This window comes from Euleptes europaea, chromosome 4, assembly GCF_029931775.1.
Source record: "Euleptes europaea isolate rEulEur1 chromosome 4, rEulEur1.hap1, whole genome shotgun sequence".
Lineage (NCBI taxonomy): Eukaryota > Metazoa > Chordata > Lepidosauria > Squamata > Sphaerodactylidae > Euleptes > Euleptes europaea.
This window is the reverse complement of record NC_079315.1, coordinates 24,661,140-24,680,755: the sequence shown is the minus strand read 5'-3', so window position 1 is coordinate 24,680,755 and position 19,616 is coordinate 24,661,140. Positions and strand designations below refer to the sequence as shown.

Genomic DNA, 19,616 nt, shown 5'->3' with positions numbered 1-19,616 from the left:
AGACCTGGCCTCCCGATGGGACTCATCTGGAGGCCAGATCTACCAAGAGGCTTTTATGGCGGTAGACCAGGCCTCCAGATGAGGGCTCCAGATGGGGGGCAGGGGGATGGCAGGGAGGTGCGCCAGAGGCCTACTTCAGCATTTGCCTCAAGTCTGAGTTGCACAGGCACCCTACTGACTTGCACAATTATTACACAACTATCTTATTGCTGTTTTTTTTAATGTACATTGAGTTTTATTTTTTTATTTTTGTAGTGCAAACAGTGGAGTTTTCAAGAAGCCAGAAGAACAATGAAGTTATGATTTACTTGGGGTTTGAGTATCTCGCTTTTCGCACTGTCAATGGAGTGGTGACTTGGAGATGCAGACAGAATCGCTCTATAAAGTGCCATTCAATTATAAAAACAAAAGATGGCAACGTAGTTCAAGAACCAACAGAGCATTGTCATGATTCCTGTCCTCAAAAAGCAGCAGCAAACATTGCCAGAAGCAAAATGAGGGAAGACATGGGAGCAGTAAGTGCTACTCCTCGCAATGTGATAGGAAACGCGTTGTCAGCGTTAAATAATGATATATTGGCCCATATGCCCAGACAATCATCCCTCGCAAGAAGTCTTCTCTATCACAGAACAAATGGTAATTTGCCTAACCCCAAAACCATAAATTTTGACATCCCTGAAAAGTAGTCAACTCATACTTCAGGATTCAGGTGTGGAGAATCCAGACAGAATTCTGGTTTTAGGTGATAAGAGATCTTATGCTCGAATTGAACAAAGATACCATCTATGGAGATAGCACATTTGATAAAGTGCCAAATATGTTTTACCAACTGTACACGTGGCATGGCAAGGTGGGTAATTCATATCTGCCATGTATTTACATTTTACTCCAAAAAAAGAACACAGGCACCTATAATAGAATGTTTCAAATAATGAAGCTATTGATTCCAAAGCTGGCACCTCAAAAGATTTTAGTCGATTTTGAGAAGACTTGTATGAATGCAGTAAAGATTGCCTTTCCACCCGCTGAGGTCAAAGGGTGTTATTTTCATCTGTGTCAGAGTCTCATTAGGAAAATCAACAATGTTGGCTTGAAGACTGAATATGAAACTAATATGAACATAAAAATTACACTGAAGTCTCTTGCTGCAATAGCCTTTGTCCCAATAGATGATGTAAGAAGTGTTTTTGAAAAGCTTGCCGCCACATTTCCCGATGAAGACAGCTACAATGAGGTGCTCACGTACTTCTTTTCTACATATATCGAGGGTGCAGCAGGTAGAGATTCTCAGTTTCCTATAAGAATATGGAATCATCATGATGCAGCCCTTGAACGGTCACCAAAAACTACCAACTGTTGTGAAGGATTTCACAATGCTCTTAATTCCCTGTTCCACTGCAGTCATCCCAGTGTGTGGTTTCTATTTGATGGACTGCAGAGGGACCTGTTTTGCCACAAATTAACATTGGCTAATGCACAAGCAGGTCACCCAGAGGTGAAAAAGAGAAGATACGAGGCACTACATGACATGGTTGCCACTTCTGTGCAGCAGTATGAGCAAGTGGAAGATAAACTTACTTACTTAAGGAGATTGGCTAATTTGCAGTAAAGATTTATATCTGAATTATTATTTACTCGATTTATTATTGAATGTTGGTCCCTCATTTAATCCAGGGGGTCCCCATTCATTCCGGGTTTGTTTTCAACAGCTGGCAGAGATATAAAAACAGTGAAATAGCTTCATTTTCATGTCAAATGAAAGAATCGGCAGGGATATTAAAACAGTGAAATGGCTTTAATTTCATGTCAAATAATCACTGTAAAGGAATAAAGTATATAGTTAAATAACAAGAGACTTTTACAGAAGTGTGAATAAAATTAATGTGAAATGTAAGGATAAAAAATGAATAATTATCAGGTATTATCATACCAGTACAAATAGGGTTTTTCATGATTTGGAAATAATAAAATATGGTTCTTTCTGATCTAGTTATTTTTTATTAAGTAATTGTTAATGTTAATAGTTGTGAAAGTTATGTTATGGGTTATAAAAATTATGTTATGGCTGTAATTTCTTAAAAACAAAATAAATAAATAATATTAAGTATTCAAATGTATTTTTCTGTGTGGGCTTTTCCCCGTGAGGGCTTCTTTCCATGTGGGCTTTTTTCTTGTGTGCATTTATGACCGTGGTGTTTTTTTTTTTGTGAGCAATTTTCTTGTGGGCTTTTTTCATGTGGGTTTTTTCTGGTTACCTAAACTTTGACAAGATTGGGCCAGCCAGGGCTATTCTAGCTGCTCCATTTAACATCAGTACATCCAAAAACATTATATCCGCATTGACATTTAACCATATTTCTTATCACATGGGGTTGGATCCTGCCAGCTTTCCCACCTGATCTCCCACAATCCCTCTCTCCTCACTGCAGCTCCAGTTCCATCTGGCTTTTTATCTATTTGGGTCCCAGGAGTCCCAGCACTGGGTTTCCAGTGGTCACAAGGAGCCTCTACTCCCTCCTTTGCCTGCAGAAAACCTGGTAGGATCCAAACCCTGACACTTGCTAACCGAATGTTAAGTAATACAAACTTACTTGTGCCTGAAAGCAGAGACAAAGGAACAATACTGGCAGCTGTACTTGTCTTCACGAGTAAACATGGCCAGTGCCAAGTGACTCCTCTCATGCGATCGTAGACCCTGCATAGACATCAAAACCCGGTCACACTGGCTGCAGTGGTAGCCACCAGGTCTGGTTTCATCTTCCAGTGATGGTCCAGAGTCAGCTTCCGCAAGTTCCACAGTGGCAACACTGCCCGGGTCTTTGGCTCCCTCAATACCCTCCAAGAAAGCTGCATGTGAAGGATCTTCAGCTTCCTGCTAAAAGACACACATCCCCCCCAAAGCCATCAATTCTCTCTCTCCCTTCTGCCCTGTGTCACCTTTAAATCTACGGAAGTCTAATTTTTCCTATAACAGTAGCATCTCTACAGTTCCAGGTTATGAGCCAATTCTGAAAATATCCCCTACAATCAGGAAGTTATCCCTAGAGGAAATATTGCACTGGAACCACATGAAATAGCATTGCTGGAACATATCACTTTCCAAGACTGTTTGTTAAAAAAAATCCCAATAGTTCACTTCATTAGATGGAGCCAATGTATATTCTAAAGAAATGCAATCTTCCTTATAACAGTGCTTGCTCTCTATCCTTAAGCTTACTAATATAAAATTAGAACAGAACGTTTGCTCCACATTTGGTGAAAATCCTTCAATTTTATACAGAATTAGCAAAATATTTTTCTAGCCTGCTGCATTTTTCGAAGTTTTCGAAATTAAGAAATCTTATTGTAAGATCACATTTTGGGGATAAAGGGAAAAGACTAAAAACAAGCTAATATGAAATTTTCTCCTCAAGTACAATGGTTTCATTCTTTCTGTATTTGGATCTCTTTGATAGAATTTGTGGGAGACAGCTAGTCTGTGTTCTTTGGATGAAGTTCTATGAATTGGTAATCTCTTTCCACCAGAAAACACACCTGGTCCTAAACTTCAGAGTTCAAAGGGATCATCAGGAATATGACTTTGAAATTGTCATGATATTTCGAGATCGAGAACTCTCATGTGCTACATGCTTCCAGTCCCTCATTTATACCCTAGTTCACACACCAGAATTCTCCCTACCAACATTTACAAGCACTCAATTACTCATGAACAAATACAATCACCATTATCCTTCCCACTTTGTGACCCCCTCCCCATAATTGATCAAATTAATTCTGTGAACTGAATGAATTCTGTGACTGGAAGATGCACAAAGAACTGTGTGCACTTCGCTCTGAAAAATCTAATCTGCAACAAGTTAGCACAAATTCTGCAGCAAGCAGAACTGAATGATGAATTGTGCATAAATTATACACACTAAGCAAATGAGTGTGCTTTCTCTTATTTCTGCATCATTAATTTTGCCACTTGAGCTATTTTGTGTATTTCTTTTCAACTTCAGCTAGTGGGGAGTGGGAGACTATGCAAGACACCAAGGACCTGCCTTTTACCACTGGAAACCTTATTCACCAACTTCTCTGGTCTTTGATTTTCTGTTAGCCCCTGCCCACACACACCAGCATATCTTCACACCCAATAAGGACTAGAAAACTGTTTTTTTAAAACAAGCAGCAAAGAAAGAGAGAACACTGAGGTTCTGAGGAAGCGGATTCTGTGGCATACACTCAGACCTTGGATGCACACCTTATATAACACCATATTCACTGTATATGTTAGAATTCAGGGCGCAAAAGTACGCTCACTTTAATAAGTGCTTCTGTACTCATTTTCTGAAGAGATTAAAGGGGAGGAAGCATAATGGCAACTCAGAACAGCCACAAAATGCTCCCTGACTAGCAATCGAACACGGCAACCCCAGTGAAATCAATGGGCTGAAACTAGAGTTGCCAGGTCCCTCTTCGACACCAGTGGAAGGCTTTTGGGGTGGAGCCTGAGGAGGGCGGGGTTTGGGGAGGGACTTCAATGCCCAGAGTTCAATTGCCAAAGCAGCCACTTTCTCCAGGTGAACTGATCCCTATCGGCTGGAGATCACTTGTAATAGCAGGAGCGATCAATTGTAATAGCAGGAGATCTCCAGCTAGTACCTGGAAGTTGGCAACCATAGCTGAAATGGAATTAACTCTGCATAGGACTGCATTGTAAATCTTTGGGTCTCAACATATTGCCATGCATGGGTGTGTGTGTGAAATGCAGTTTGGGGGGAAAGAAAGGATATACTGTTATTCTTGTTTGACGTGGTTAGCTGCAGTATTGTGCTGTCTGATCCAGAATATCCTGGAATTAAATGGAAAAAATGGCCCCTTCCCCCTTACAGGCCTTTAGTTCCCAAACTAATTCATTCTTAAACTTTCTCACCTTGACTGCAGCAGACACCGCGGAGCCATTCCCGTACTGAACGTGCTTACGGAGATGGTTGCAGATGGCTCGAAGAGTTGGATGAACCTCCACACAAAATTTACATTTGTAACCTACAACTTTTCTCTCTTTCAGCTTTGAAACTTCTTCCAAGTTACCAAAAGGCTGCAAGGCAACACAATATATGAAACTTAAATTTGTTCCCAGAAAGGTCTGCTGGTGTTTTAAACAACCAGACAGCAAGACTGCAGTGTAAAATAAAATACGCAATAGTATTAATGGTACAACATGTAAATCACGGTGGCAGCATACATTTAATTTAAAGACTGTTGTTTAAAGACCCCTGAATGATTGCATAATGCAATCCAATACAGGTTTACTCAGCAGTAAATCCTTTTGTATTCACAGAGGCTTACTCCCAGTTACATATGTACAGGACTGCAGCCATGTAGTGCCATCCTAACCATTCCTGAGGCTGGGGGCCAGTTCTTCTTAGGAGGTGGCCTGACCTCGCCACCAGCATAAGTGTGTCTAATCACGGCACAAGACCACGGTGGAGACTTGCGGCGCCAGCGTGGGGGGGTGTTCCCAGGGCGTTGCTGGGGTAGGCTGGGGAAAGGAGCCGCAGGTAGGCAGTTTCCTGCCCCCTTTCGCCCTATTACACCAGCACTGAGAACAGCGTTGCTGCGCCTGCTTTTTAGCAGGTGCAGCCTTGCTGTTCTCTATGGGGCGAAAGGCCCCGTTTAACAAAAAAAAGCTGTGAAATGGCTTTTTGTTTTTGTTTTTCGGCAAATGGGGAACTGCTTTAGGAGGCAGCTTGCTTGCGCCTTCTCCTTGCCGTTCCTGTACGCCAAATCATGGGAATGCATGGTGACTACAATGGTTTCAGAAGGGTATAGCTCTACTCAGGACTGTACAGTTAGTGCAGATGTAGAATATAGCCTACATCCTTCAGATCATGTAGAAAATCGCATTTCAAGTTTGAACCCTTCTATTAATAACATTATTACACATGAAAACAAATACCAGAACACTTTTGTTTTTCCATGAACTGATGTCTCTTGAAACATGCTTGTGCTATAGCCACTTTAACCTCTATGGCTTTCCAGAGGCAAATCCAGAAATTGTAGTGTGTATGCATGTGTATGAAGCACATGCTCTAGGTAAGGAGAATTCTCAACGCCTTCACCAAATTAAATATTCCAAGGTTCCTTAGGCAAAGCCATAAAGGTTAAACAAGCTTAAAACTGGCTTTACTTTTGTAGCAGGTATACACTCTTGTTGGAAGTACTGACAGAACGTATCTATTCTCCGTAAAAGAGTTGTTATTCATGCAAAAGGGAACTGATTTTTTAACAAAGGGAAATATCCATAAAAACTCTCTGAGATGATGATCTCTGTAAAACCAGGACATGGGTCCTTTGCATCTGAATGATACAAGAACCTGAATGAAACACTTAACAATATGGACATGTGAGGTGCTGAATTTTCCTACCTTTCCTTCTTTCAGAACTGTGTTTCAAAATATTTCTGGAATCAGGCCTGCTTGCATTTGTCCAGGTTAGACTGAGACCTGATCTCTAGGCAGACAGTCTACTCCTGGACATGTTATTTGGCACCTGTGGCCAGGAAGTCATCTTGACCTCCACAACCCTTCATCTGTATCTCTTCACTCCCATCATTCCTCACTTTTACTACCACGCTACAGAATGGAGTCTCCTAAAACAGGACCCCAACAATAAAAGAAACAGTCTGAGGACCGTCAAGCTCAAACTGAGATCCTATTTGAGAATTACACTTCTAGCAAACCAAATTTGGGACTAAAATCCACTGCTGTTGATTCACTAAGATGCATTTACTGTGTTCTCTTTGACCAACATGGCGGCAGCCTCCAAACACAAAATGAAAAGTGGTTAAAAACCTATTAGTTTTTCACATGCAGTTCAGTTTTAAACTCTGACTCCTACCAAGCTGTTGTTCCAAGATGAAATCGGTAAAACAAGGAAGTATTTGATCTGTAGCTCACAAGGAACATGCTCTAAACCAACCCATGGACTTCAAAGGATTTGAAAGGAGGTGTATGTGATTATGTGGAGAGGGAAGGCAGCATGGTATAACCTGATCTCATCAGATCTCAGAAGCTAAAGCAGGGTCAGTACTTGGAAGGGAGACCTCCAAGGAAGACTCTGCAGAGGAAGACAATGGCAAACTATCTCTGCTTCTCACTTGCCTTGAAAGACCCTCACTGGGGTTGCCATAAGTTGACTGCGACTTGACAGCACTTCCCACACACATGTGATTGTGATGCTGCCATGTCTTCTCAACGACACTGTTAAAAAAATTCTTTCAGCCATATCAATACTTGGGAACTGAGGAGGAGACCACTAAAGAGGAGAAAAAGCAGCAATTTTCTCACACTAGAGGGCTAATAGAATTTGGTGCCAAAGAGAAATTAGCTTTGGAATTAGGGAGGGGAGGAGGGGAGGGGGAGAGAACATGCCAGGAGTTAGAGGAAGTGGTGGAAGAAATGAAAGGAAGGGGGGGGTGTAATCAAGCTGCAATGTTTAATTGACTTAGGGCATACTGGCACACTAAGTCACTGGTGAGCCTGTGGCTCCTCAGCTGCCAAAGGAAACGTGCATCTGGACGCTAGTAATGAGAAATCTCCCGGGGCGGAAGAGGAGAAAGAACACCAAATATAAATATAAAACGTGAAAACATATCCTTACCCTCTCTTGTTTGAAATCTACCAATGCACCATCTGTATATTTTTGCTTGCTCAGAAGCTGCTTTCTCCTCTCTTGACGTTTGGCACGCTTCTGGAATTCTTCATTGTGACTGTTCAAGTGTGCGGTCAGCTCCGCCGTGCTATGCAGCTTGCTGTCACAGTGCTTGCACTGGAAAGTGGGGTTCTGGAAGCGGGCCCCACTTCCCAGTATGCTAAAGTCTCTTTTCAAGTCCTTGCTGTGGTGCTCCGTGTAATGCATGCACAGCAGCTCGGCTGTGCTGAAGGAGAGTTTGAAACACTTGATGCATCGGAAAGGGAGCCACTCCATTTCCTGACCCTCGGCTTCGACTTCGGGTTTCTCAAAATCGTTCCTCTCCTCTTCTGGGGCAGGCGGTTTCTCATACTCGTCGGCGTAGACGGCCGTGAAATAACCCCCCAACTTGCTCGCGTGCTGTTTCTTAGGGAAGACGCCAGGGTGCCGTTTCATATAGTGGGACACGATTCCTTTTTTGCTGAAAGACTGGAAGGAGCAAAGGGAGCATTTCTTCTTCTCCACTGCCCTCCTCAGCTCCTCACTTAATTGAGGGGAATCTTCTTTCGGGGGCGAGGGAATGATCACTTTGTTGGGTTTGTCACTTACGGTCCTTGAGGCTGCCAAGCAGTGAGTGTAGTAAGCATCGATGTCATGGCGCTTCTGGTAATGCGCAGCCAAACCTTTACGGATAGGGTTTGTGTAGGAACACAAAGCACATTTGAAGAGGTTGTTCTTGCCTTCTGGCTGTGCCCGGACATTGTTGTGTTTGATTCGGTAGTGCCTCGCTATCCCTTTCCTGGTGGAGCAGAAATACTTACAGAGCTGGCATCGGAACACAGTGTGAGAAACCAAGTGGGAACTTGAAAAGTGAGACGGTGGCACTGAATCATCTCCAATAATTTCCTCAGGGACAATTTCTGGAGAAGGCTTAATTTCAGTGACTACTTCAGGTTCCACAGAGGCAGGTAGCTTAGGAGGAGACTGTGCAAACACATCGAACTCAGGCTGGTTATGGTATTTTTCATAATGAATTTTGAGTTTCTCTAAAGTACCATGTGTGTAAGGGCACAATTTACACCTGTAAGCACCATAGCCTTGCTTGAAAATTCTGCTGGTCTCTTCCACATCGTTCTGGGTCATGTCAGCAGGTTGTTCCACATCATGCACAAAATCTTCTGCAGTGACCTTTACTGAAGGGTGTCGTTTCTGGTAGTGTGTAAGAACACCATGGATGCGTGTATTAATGTATGGGCAATGCCTACATTTGTACACAGCTCCCGGGTTGATGTCTATGTCCTGTGCAAAATCTGCAGCTTTCACTTTCATCCCAGGATGCTTTTTGCCATAATGGGTCAGAAGGCCATGCAAATTGTTGTACTCCGACTGGCACACTGTGCATTGGTAGGGGGTTGAAGATATTGCAGGGTTCACAGAGCTGAGCTGGATAGCTTTGTCTTGGGGAAGGTTTGCATCCTCTGCGTACTCTGTATCCTGATCCATCCGTGGTGCTGATGCTGCTGTCGGGTCTTCCAAATTTATCCGGGCTCCAGTATCATTGGGAGCTGGGTTGGCTTTCTCAGCAGCATCCTTCTCCTTTATGATATCTAGCAACACTGATTCATCCCCATTCATAGCCCAAGGATGAAAAGCTTGGTAGTGATTAGTAATATCCCAAATGGAAGATGCTTCAAAAATGCAGTCTCTGCATTTATATGCTTTCATCTCTGATGGTATCAGTAAGGCTGGAGGGGAAGGATCTGGCCCTGCCCACAGTTTCGTTGCCATGTACGTATAATCAACATAATGCTCAGGATGCCGCCTTTGGTAATGTACAAGCAAGCCGCTGGGCTCAGCATGAGAATAGATACACCATTCACAGTGATATCCCACTTCTATTAAGCCGTCCAAAAACGCCCATCGCAAAATAGAAGTGACTGTGGCTTTCAGGCTTGGGTGATCCTTTTTAATATGCTTCCGCAACGCATAGAAATAGGGAGAGGTATAAGAACACTGCCTGCATTTGAGAGCTCTCAGCTTCGTTTTCTCTCGTTCGGCGTTCAAAGTGTGAATCTGCAAGCCGCCAGGTAAATTTTTCTGGCCACGATCACAAAGGCTTCTGATTGTGGCAGTGTGCTGCCTAATCACATCCGCATTGGCTTTGAAATCACGATGCTTCTTTTGGTAATGTATGAGCACACCTTTCACAGTCCGGTTTCCATAATCACAGTGCTGGCAAAAGAACATCTCATTCTCCGACGGAGCTACAGAACTCCCAGTGTTGCCCCTGTTAAGCTGCTGCATAGATCCAGGTGGCCTATGAATACCAGGCGGCATCTCCCCAGCTCTCATCATGGCTGCAGTGGGAGGTGCTTGCCTAATGTATTTTGCAGTAACCTTTATCTCTGGATGCCTTTTCTGGTAATGCACCAGTACTCCAACCACTGACCGATTGCTGTATGAACAGTGCTTGCAGTAGTAAAGCTCGGTCGTAAGGTCTGGAGGTGGTGGAGGTGGCAGTTGTGAAGGCATGTTGGACATTTTGGGGGAAACGGGTGATCCCAGTTCATACGCCATCTGAGCCAGAGCTGAGCCCCTCTCGACAGATACAACCCGCATCGTCTTCTGAATCCTGAAATATGATGCCTTCTCTTCAGGATGCTTTTTCTGGTAATGTACCAAGACAGAATGCATATTAGGACTTGCAAACGAACAAACGTCACAATCATAAACCACAACACTATTTACTGTGGACTCCTTCTGGCTGTCAGATTCAGGACTATTACCTTTTGGAGAGTTTTTGTTAAAAGCAGCGGGCATGCTAGTCCCGCGCGCAACTGGCGTGGAAGTGGCCAGACTTTTAGGGGCAGAATTTAAGATCTCTCTCAAAGTTTGCGACTCTGGGCCTAACCCTTCTTGTTGCTCAACCACATAACTTGAGAATATCATTGCATTGTTAATTTTAACTGTTGGGTGCATTCTTTGGTAATGCGGCATTAGGCTTCTAACATTCGGGCTGGTGTATGAGCAGAAGCGACATCGATAGATCAAATCAGAGTGGTCAAAGTTTAGTACATTCATAGCTTCAGGGTGATGCTCGCCATAATGCTGCTGCAAGTCTTCAAAGTTTGTGTAATCAATGTAACATTCAAGACATCTGTACACTGCACTGTGATCATTGGGATCTAGGATATACCTAAAGCTAAATTTAATGTATGGATGCATCCGTTGGTAATGAGTGCTAACACTTCTGGCAGATTTGTTGCTGAAGTCACAGTGTTTACAATAGTAAAGCCTTCCTGAATCACCGTAGTCAGAATTGTCATTGTTTTGATCAGATCCATACATACTCGACTGGCTGCCCAAAACGGATGAATTCAGACCTTGGTCCTTCAAGCCAATGGAAGAACAATAGTAGTCCTCCTCATCCTCAGATATAGTTAACTCAATTTCGGCACCATTTGTTGAGTTGTAATCATGTGGGATGTTTCTGTATCTGGATTCCTTCTGAGATTCAGCAGCATCTCTTCCCCACATTTGTTGGGAAGTGAATGATGCAATTTCCATCAACTGCTCTGCTTGTTCTTCTTCCTTGTCCAATTCTACCTCTATCTCTACTTCATTGTCTTCCTCTTCTTCCTCATCATCCTCTACATTAATCACTGCATCTTCTTGTTGCTTGTTTTGATTGATTTTGCTTTGCAAATTACTAGCTATCTCATCAATCCTTGTTCTCTTCTTCACTGGTGACAGATCTAGAGGAAAGTCATTGGACATCTTTCTAGAAGATTTAGCTACAAAATTGTTTTTAGAAGACAGTCCAAGAATTGAGGTCTGGCTTTTCTTCACAGTGCTGGGAGAGGCATGAGTCTCGGGCTCACTTTCATGTGGTGTGTTTGACGATGGCCCCTCGTATTTTGGCAAATTGTCACAAAACGAATGCTTGTGTTGCTGATGAACCCGAAGACCTTTCAAAGTAGTTGTGGAATAATTGCACATGGTACATTTATATGGATGTTGTGAGTTAGATTGTGGGGACTGCTGCTGTTGCTGCATGGAATCCATCATTCCCCCAGACTTCCTGCCATTTATATTGCCTCCTTCATAGGATACTGTGCTTTCATTCAATGACGATGCAATGCTCTCAGTTTGGGAATTTACTGCATCCCAGTCTGACGCTGCCCCTGTATGACACTGTTTATGAGCTCCAAGTTTGAAGGAGCTCTTACAAGTAAAAGGACATTCGTCGCATTTGTATACTGCTGTCTTTCCAGAGAGATGGATGTTTTCAATATGGCGAGAAATGCTCCGCCGATGCATGGTGAGGAAAGGACAGAAAGGACACTGGAATCTGTTCATAAACCTCCTAAATGGGATCCCTTTTGTTTCCAATAATTTGTGGCCCTCGGATCCCATGAGTTGCTCTGCAGTTAGTCCAGCAGCCTGGTGATCCATGGAATTTAACCCATTCTCGCTGTCTAGTTCATTCAGCTCATCATCAGAACTCGAGTCATTTAGCATACTGTTCGTGTCCATGTCAGCAGAAGAATTTGCCATGTCAGCAATCCCATAACGGGATCTGTCAGACATACTAACAATGCCCGAGTTGTGAGGTGCCTTATGTTTCAAATGAGGATAAGAAACAGAAGAAAACTTTGACGAAGTAGAAGAGTTGGACCTGACAAGAGAATTATTCATAGTGCCCCTGAAGTCTGAGACGTTTGCGTTCGGCATCTCCCGTCCAGAGGCATTCATAGGTATATAGTTGGAATTTTGGGTGGGGCTTGGTGGACCCTTGCTCGATATGTCTTGCATACTGGTCCCATCCTGTTGCTGCCTTAGGCTGGACAATATTTTGACCATGCTGCGATGCTTCTTCATCATATGGTCACACCAGCGTTCCCTTCGAGGTGTCTGATAGCTACACCACTCACAACAGAAGTTGCCCCGTGACTTGGTTAAGGGCTTGACCATAGACTCCAAGATGCTGCGTTCTACAACCTCAGCTGGAAGTTCCTTGCAAGAGTCCTGCACTGGCACAGATGTAGATGCTGATTCAGATATAACAGCTGCAGCAGCAGGGGGAGCAGAGCTCTCTTTCAGGCTGTTTTTGTGGTACATCTTCTGGTGCTTAATAATCCTTGCGCGCCTTGGAGATTTGTAGGTGCAGAACTGGCAAGAAAAAACCTTACCAAAGCCCTCGTGCATCATGATGTTGTAATTTAAGGATCCAGCACCAGGTGATCCAGTTGGGGATCCTCCTCCAGCCTGAGCTCCATGCACTTTCCGTGTATGTTCTATGAGGAGGATTTTGGATCTGAAGTAACGCACACAGAATTTGCACTGGAAAAACTTGTTTGCTGGTTTAGAGAGCATATGTTGGCCATAATAACTCTGGCTATGGCTATAGTAATTTCCAGTCCCCAGCTGAGCAGCATTTTGTCCTGAAGAAGGGCACACAAAAAAACATCAAGAAATTTTAAAAAAGTATTTTAGGAAGTGCTGCATTATTACAGTTCCCTAATCAGGAAAAAAAATCTGCTGTAACCACTGGGTTTATAATTTATTTTCTACAATGTAATAATATTGACCTGCCACTTACAGTTCCTTTCTAGGTGAGGTCAGAGATTAAATGCATGAATAGAACTGAGTTTGCACAAAAATAGTTTGCATAATTGATAAGAGCTACTGCAAAATGATATTAAAAAAACCCCAAAACTAAAAAGGAACAGTAAATTATTGCATTTGAAATAACAATGGAATACGATGCTGGGTTAATTTATATTTCACTTTATATACCTACAAATAGACAACCAAGTATCCACCAATACAATAAATAAATAAATACCCTAATCTGGCTGTAAAAACTTCATCTCTAATACTTCTCTTGGAATGAGAAAATACTGGCATGTATTCAAAAGCCAGTGTGCTGTAGTGGTTAAGAGAGGTGAACTCTAATCTGGAGAACCAGGTTTGGTTCCCCACTCCTCCATATGAGCAGTGGACTCTATCTAATCTGGTGAATCGGTTGGTTTCCCCAGTCCTACACATGAAGCCTGGCTGGGTGACCTTGGGCTAGTCACAGTTCTCTCTGAACTCCCTCAGTCTCACCTACCTCACAAAGGTGTCTGTTATGGGGAGGGGAAGGGAAGGTGATTGTAAGCCGGGTTGAGACTCCCTAAAGGTAGAGGAAAATTGGGGTATAAAAATCAGCTCTTCTTCTTCTATCTACAGACTCCATGGAGTCACCTTTCCTGATTCCCTCCTGCTGCAGCCTACTGAGCCCCCTGATATTTTGTTCCTGGAAGTGAGCAGACCCTCCAGAACAGCATTGTTGGCAAACTCGGGGGTCTGCAGTGGGAGGTGAGAATTGGCAGTAATCACTGCTCTTCTTTCGCAAACAGAAATGCCATTCCATCAGAGGAACTGCATGGTTTTATATATGCCATCATTACTTTCACTGGGCCAGGGGAAGGGGGGGCAGACACATACATTTATATACTTTTTCACACCATTGTCCTAAAATACATTCAGCTTTTCAGGAAAGTAGTAGTGTAACTATCAGGAGCCCCGTGGCACAGAGTGGTAAGCTGCAGTACTGCAGTCCAAGCTCTGCTCACAACCTGAGTTCGATCCCGACGGAAGTTGGTTTCAGGTAGCTGGCTCAAGGTTGACTCAGCCTTCCATCCTTCTGAGCTCGGTAAAATGAGCAACCAGCTTGCTGGGGGTAAAGGGAAGATGACTGGGGAAGGCACTGGCAAACCACTCCGTAAACAAAGTCTGCCTAGTAAACGTCGGGATGTGACGTCACCCCATGGGTCAGGAATGACCCGGTGCTTGCACAGGGGACCTTTACCTTACCTTTAGTAGTGTAACATCTGAATGGGGAAGAGGAGTATTTTAAGTAAGTCAGAAGCTATGAGCCATGGTTATTGGATGGAAATGATAACATAGGGCTATGATTTTTTCACTTGTGATCAGCAGTTGAAACCAACATCTATACGATCAAGTGCAAAGCCATTGACAAAAGCAGACAGGAAGTCAAAGTTTTAGTCCTGCCTACACGGATGGAGAGGAAAACAACCCACAGCTTCAGGATGCCCTTGCCTCAGAGGAGAAGATGCAGAGGACCAAAATCTAACGAAGAAACGTTTCAAAGGCAGAGGTGGGAAAGGTACACTTTTTTTACCTGCCATCTCGTCTGCAATTGCAAATTCATCTTTTACAGAAGAATATTCCACTTCAGCCTGGTCACTGCTATTCATAGAACTAAACCTTGACTGGCTCGGGGTTTCCTCAGAAACATCTGTGGGCTGCAGAAACGCGGTATGGACATCCTGGATGTGAGCTTTCAGATCTTCGTAGGATGGCGCTCGAAAATCACAGCCATCACACTGCAACACCTCCATAGTCCTTAATGGTAGGTTTTACATCAGGAAATCCTGAAAGAGGAAAAAATAAAGAAGCAGCTGAATACACAGGAAACGGCCTTATACTTACACTACTGTTCTGTCAAGGTCAATATAATTCTTTCTGACTAGCAGCAGCTCCACCGGGTTCCTGGTAGATCCCTCTACCTTAGGGTTGCCAGGTCCCTCTTCACCACCGGAGGGAGGTTTTTGGGGCGGAGCTTGAGGAGGGTGGGGTTTGGGAAGGGGAGGGACTTCAATGCCATAGAGTCCAATTTCCAAAGCGGCCATTTTCTCCAGGTGAACTGATCTCTATCGGCTGGAGATCACTTGTAATAGCAGATCTCCTGCTAATACCTGGAGGTTGGAAATAAGTACCAACACAACGTATATGCAACCTAAGTTTAGTACAGTGAAAAAGTGCACAGTGAACAAACAACAAACATTACAAGCAGAAAAAATACATGGCTCTCAAAGAGTCTCACGGAATCTTCAACAATCTTCACTGAAGTTCTTACTCAAGTCCAAAAGGCTTCAACTAACAAAGTCCATAAGAAGGACGGTGGAAAAAACGGATTGTGTGAAACGCAGTCCGGATTAACTTTAACGTTTTCACAGCCACGCAAGCGGCTTCATCAGCACACCGTTCTAATATCGGGAGACAAGGCTCCTAGATAAATACAACAATAATCATATATAAAATCTAATTCAAACTAAGATAGATCTTTTTAAATTCATTAGGAATATAAAATTGAGAGATTTTTTAAAAAATGATTCTTCCATCCCTGAAAATAACTGCTTTCCCTTTAAGAGTAAGTCCACTTTCATTCCTAACACCTCTAACCACCTAATTAGCACTTTCAACTTTCTTGTGAATAGGGATATAGAAACCTTAGAAAAGCAAACTTGGAAACCTCCCTCTAACCTAACATCAACACAACAAAAAATTCTCAATGACCTTTCTAGAGATGAGTCCATTATAATTAGACAGGCTGATAAGGGAGGTGCAATTGCCATTATGGACTTTGAAAAATACGTTTCACACAATCCGTTTTTCCCACCGTCCTTCTTATGGACTTTGTTAGTTGAAGCCTTTTGGACTTGAGTAAGAACTTCAGTGAAGATTGTTGAAGATTCCGTGAGACTCTTTGAGAGCCATGTATTTTTTCTGCTTGTAATGTTTGTTGTTTGTTCACTGTGCACTTTTTCACTGTACTAAACTTAGGTTGCATATACATTGTGTTGGTACTTATTTTCTCCCAATTCCATTAGTACCAAGTGCCTCTTTTCTCCAGTGATACCTGGAGGTTAGCAACCCTACTTTACCTGAAGATGGCGGAGACTGAATCTGGGTTCTTTCGCATGCTACCAAGCCATGGCACTTTCCCAAGGCACGTATTCAGAGATACACAATTCAATGAAACAAATTATTATATGATTTATTGACCTACAGGATTATTACAGTACTCCAAATTTAGTATCGAGCAAATGTCAGAATACATTTTTAAAAATTACTTTCATTCACTCTCACACACACACGCACACGCACACACACAACCCTCATGGATTCTTGCAGGCATCTCAGACTCCAGGAAATACTGAGACGTTTGACTCATAGCTACTGTGTGCACAGGCCTGGTTACATGTAAATCTTTGTTGGAGGTGGACTGATGTAACAGCAGAACTAAGGAAGCATGGTAGAAAGGCACTGGACAATAATATGCCCTCTAACATCCAAAAGCTGTTTGGGGGGGGGTGTCTTTTCAAATGCTTTCACAAAAGCCAAATGTATAGCTCAATTTACTATTTATCGATTATATGCTTCTATCCACTTTTCTCCAATAAACTCAAGGTGGTATACATAGTGTGCATCACTCCAGTTCATCCTCACACCAGCCTTGTGGAGTAGGATGAAAGATAATGACTGACCCCAAGTAACCTGTTTTGTCACTGAGGTGGGGATTTACCATAAATTCAACTCCTCTAGTCAAGTATAATACACAACAACTTCACTACTAATATTTTAACCAGCAGTGTATCTTTCCGAACTATTGTTCTCGGCATTATGGCCATGTCACTGTGCATCTTTCTAATGCATGAATTATTTTAAGATTTTACCGAGTTGGAGAACATGAAACACCCTGTTCTTCTGCCATGCAGAGATCTCTCAATGGGATAACGGGAATCTGATCTTTTGCAATGTTCCCTGGATCTTTTGATTCTATGTTTGATTATATGAAGCAGCAAACGAGTACTGGGTTAAAGTAGCCATGGAATTTCAGAACATCACCTGTTATATCTAATTTTCCCACACTTCTGAGGAAAAGTCACAGTGGGTAGCCGTGTTAGTCTGTTTGGGGTAGTCAAAAAGGGCAAGAGTCCAGTAGCACCTTAAAGACTAACAACAATATTTTCTGGTAGGGTATGAGCTTTCGTGAGCCATAGCTCACTTCTTCAGATACAGCTAGAATGTGAATCCATCGGTCTTTAAGTAGAGGAACAGTATGTAAATGTGAACAGCATTCTCTTCTGCATATCACACCTAATCCCATCAAGCCTGCTATTCACATTTACATACTGTTCCTCTACTTAAAGACCGATGGATTCACATTCTAGCTGTATCTGAAGAAGTGAGCTGTGGCTCACGAAAGCTCATACCCTACCAGAAAATATTTTTGTTAGTTTTTAAGGTGCTACTGGACTCTTGCCCTTTTTGACTTCTGAGGAAAAGGTTATTATCAGGCTCAAAAATACTTAAGCGTTCTGTGCAAATAAGTGGACTTAAAAACGGGGAGTGTTTTTAAAAAAGAAATAAGTAATTTTACCCTAGGGTGGCACGGATCCAGTAGCAACTATTAGATTAATGAATTAATAGCGTCTTTTAAAGTCTCCTCACATGCTCCAGCAAGTCATATTCAATCTAGGCGCTCCACAAGTCCAAGAGATGGAGCAGGGCCAAAACTACGTCCCCGTGAAAATTCCATCCTCTTATTGTCAAGGAACAGAAAAGTTACTTGTGCAGCAAGTTCAGCCTCAACAACGTTCGGTCAACGTCACCAAGAAAGGCACTGCTGGACCGGATTCTGCCTCGGAGTGACGTTCCTCCTGGTAGCCTGATTGAAAACGACAACAGCAATAATCCTCATTGGCTTTCCTCCTTCCTCTCTGCACCCTTCTCCTTCCTCGGACTGAAAGAATGAGCCCTTGGCCCTGCCTTCTTTTCAGCTAACCAAGCTAGCAACAATCAAGACACTCAATCTTTCATGTGCAAGCACCAGGCCAGGCTGCTTGGAAGAGGTTGCTATCTGCTCTGGATCAAATTACAGCCGTGAGCCCGGAGGCCCCACCCCACAAGCCTCCGTTAGCACAGTCCATTAGACCTGAAAACAATCCCCCCCCCACCCCTCTCCACGGTGCAGCAGACGACTCCTGAATTTAGATTGCTGGGGTGGGGTGGGGTGGGGGGGAGAGCAGATCCTCCAATGCTCGTTGCCCATCCTTCAACCTCATCCCCCCCCCCCGTCAGGTTTAGTCCTTTCGCATCTGAGCCAAGCGAGCCACCGCTCTGCTGAATGTGTTTATCACACTTCCAAGAGATATGAGCTCCTGCGTCACTGGAGCTTTAAGACTCACTAAGCTGCCCTAGCCCTCTGAGCTTTGGGAGAGAAAGCACAGCCATTTTACCTCTGACAAGTCATGTACTCAGAGAGAAAGGCTCAGAGCTCCCCTCGCCAGTGCACAACATGGCTCCACTTATCCTCAGCCTCATCTCCAGTACACACCGCTCTCTTTTTTCCTTCTCCTTCTTTTTATTTGCAAGGCTGCTGCGAAGGAATCAGTGCCATCAGAGGAGCAGGACTTCCTTCTCCGCCCTTTCAGGAAAGAAGAGCGGCCTGGAGCCTCCGGCCTTGCTGCCGGCTCCCCAGCATCTTTTCTTCCCCCCTAAGAAACCCGTGGACAAAAATAACCTTACGGTGGACCTCCTTTCTCTATCTCCCCCAAAGGTTCCAGCCGCACCAGCCTTTGCCAGAAGCTAAAGGTCTGCCGGAACCGTCCTACGGACAGAGCAAAAAAGTAGAAAGTGGGACTTAAAAATAAAATAGGATGGAGAAAGAGAGAGGAAGAGAGCGAGGAAGAGGGGACGGAGGGAGGGGGAAGCCCTCCAGTAAGCCTCAACCTCTTGGGAGTCGTCCTTCTATGCACAGAAGACATACCATCTGACTCTGCCTGCCAGATTCCAAAGTCTAATGACCTTTGTTAATCACCAGCCAAGCTGTCTGCCTCTGCAAGCCTTGCCAATAGGCACACCCTTCTGCACAAAGGCTGGAGCTATTCCTTTTGGAGAGAGGTTCTCTGAAGGCTCCATTGTGCAGGGAAAGGAGGAGAAAAAAGAGATGGGGTGGGGGGAGAAACTCTCTCTCCCTTTAAGCATGTCGACGCTTTAAGGAACACCGCTGACAAATGGCCTTCCCCTTCACTGCTTCTTCTCCTTTGCAAAGGTTGGCTCGGGGAAAACGGGGCGGTGGTGGGGGG

At 43.6% G+C, this 19,616-nt stretch overlaps 1 protein-coding gene across 2 annotated transcripts in view; it reads right to left on the bottom strand.

Moving 5' to 3' along the window:
* The window catches only part of ZNF462 (zinc finger protein 462), an 85,120-nt gene extending 70,010 nt beyond the window's left edge, over positions 1–15,110 (bottom strand). The window contains exons 1-4 of one of the 2 annotated variants that reach the window (XM_056848829.1): positions 14,864–15,110; positions 7,645–13,118; positions 4,916–5,080; positions 2,592–2,875 (exon numbers count right to left, since the gene is read on the bottom strand). In XM_056848829.1, the coding sequence (XP_056704807.1) occupies positions 2,592–2,875; positions 4,916–5,080; positions 7,645–13,118; positions 14,864–15,083 (6,143 nt within the window). In that variant the 5' untranslated portion in view covers positions 15,084–15,110. The remainder of the gene's footprint in view (positions 1–2,591; positions 2,876–4,915; positions 5,081–7,644; positions 13,119–14,863) is intronic. The other variant, XM_056848830.1, reaches the window with a different exon arrangement.
* Positions 15,111–19,616: the final 4,506 nt, after the last annotated feature.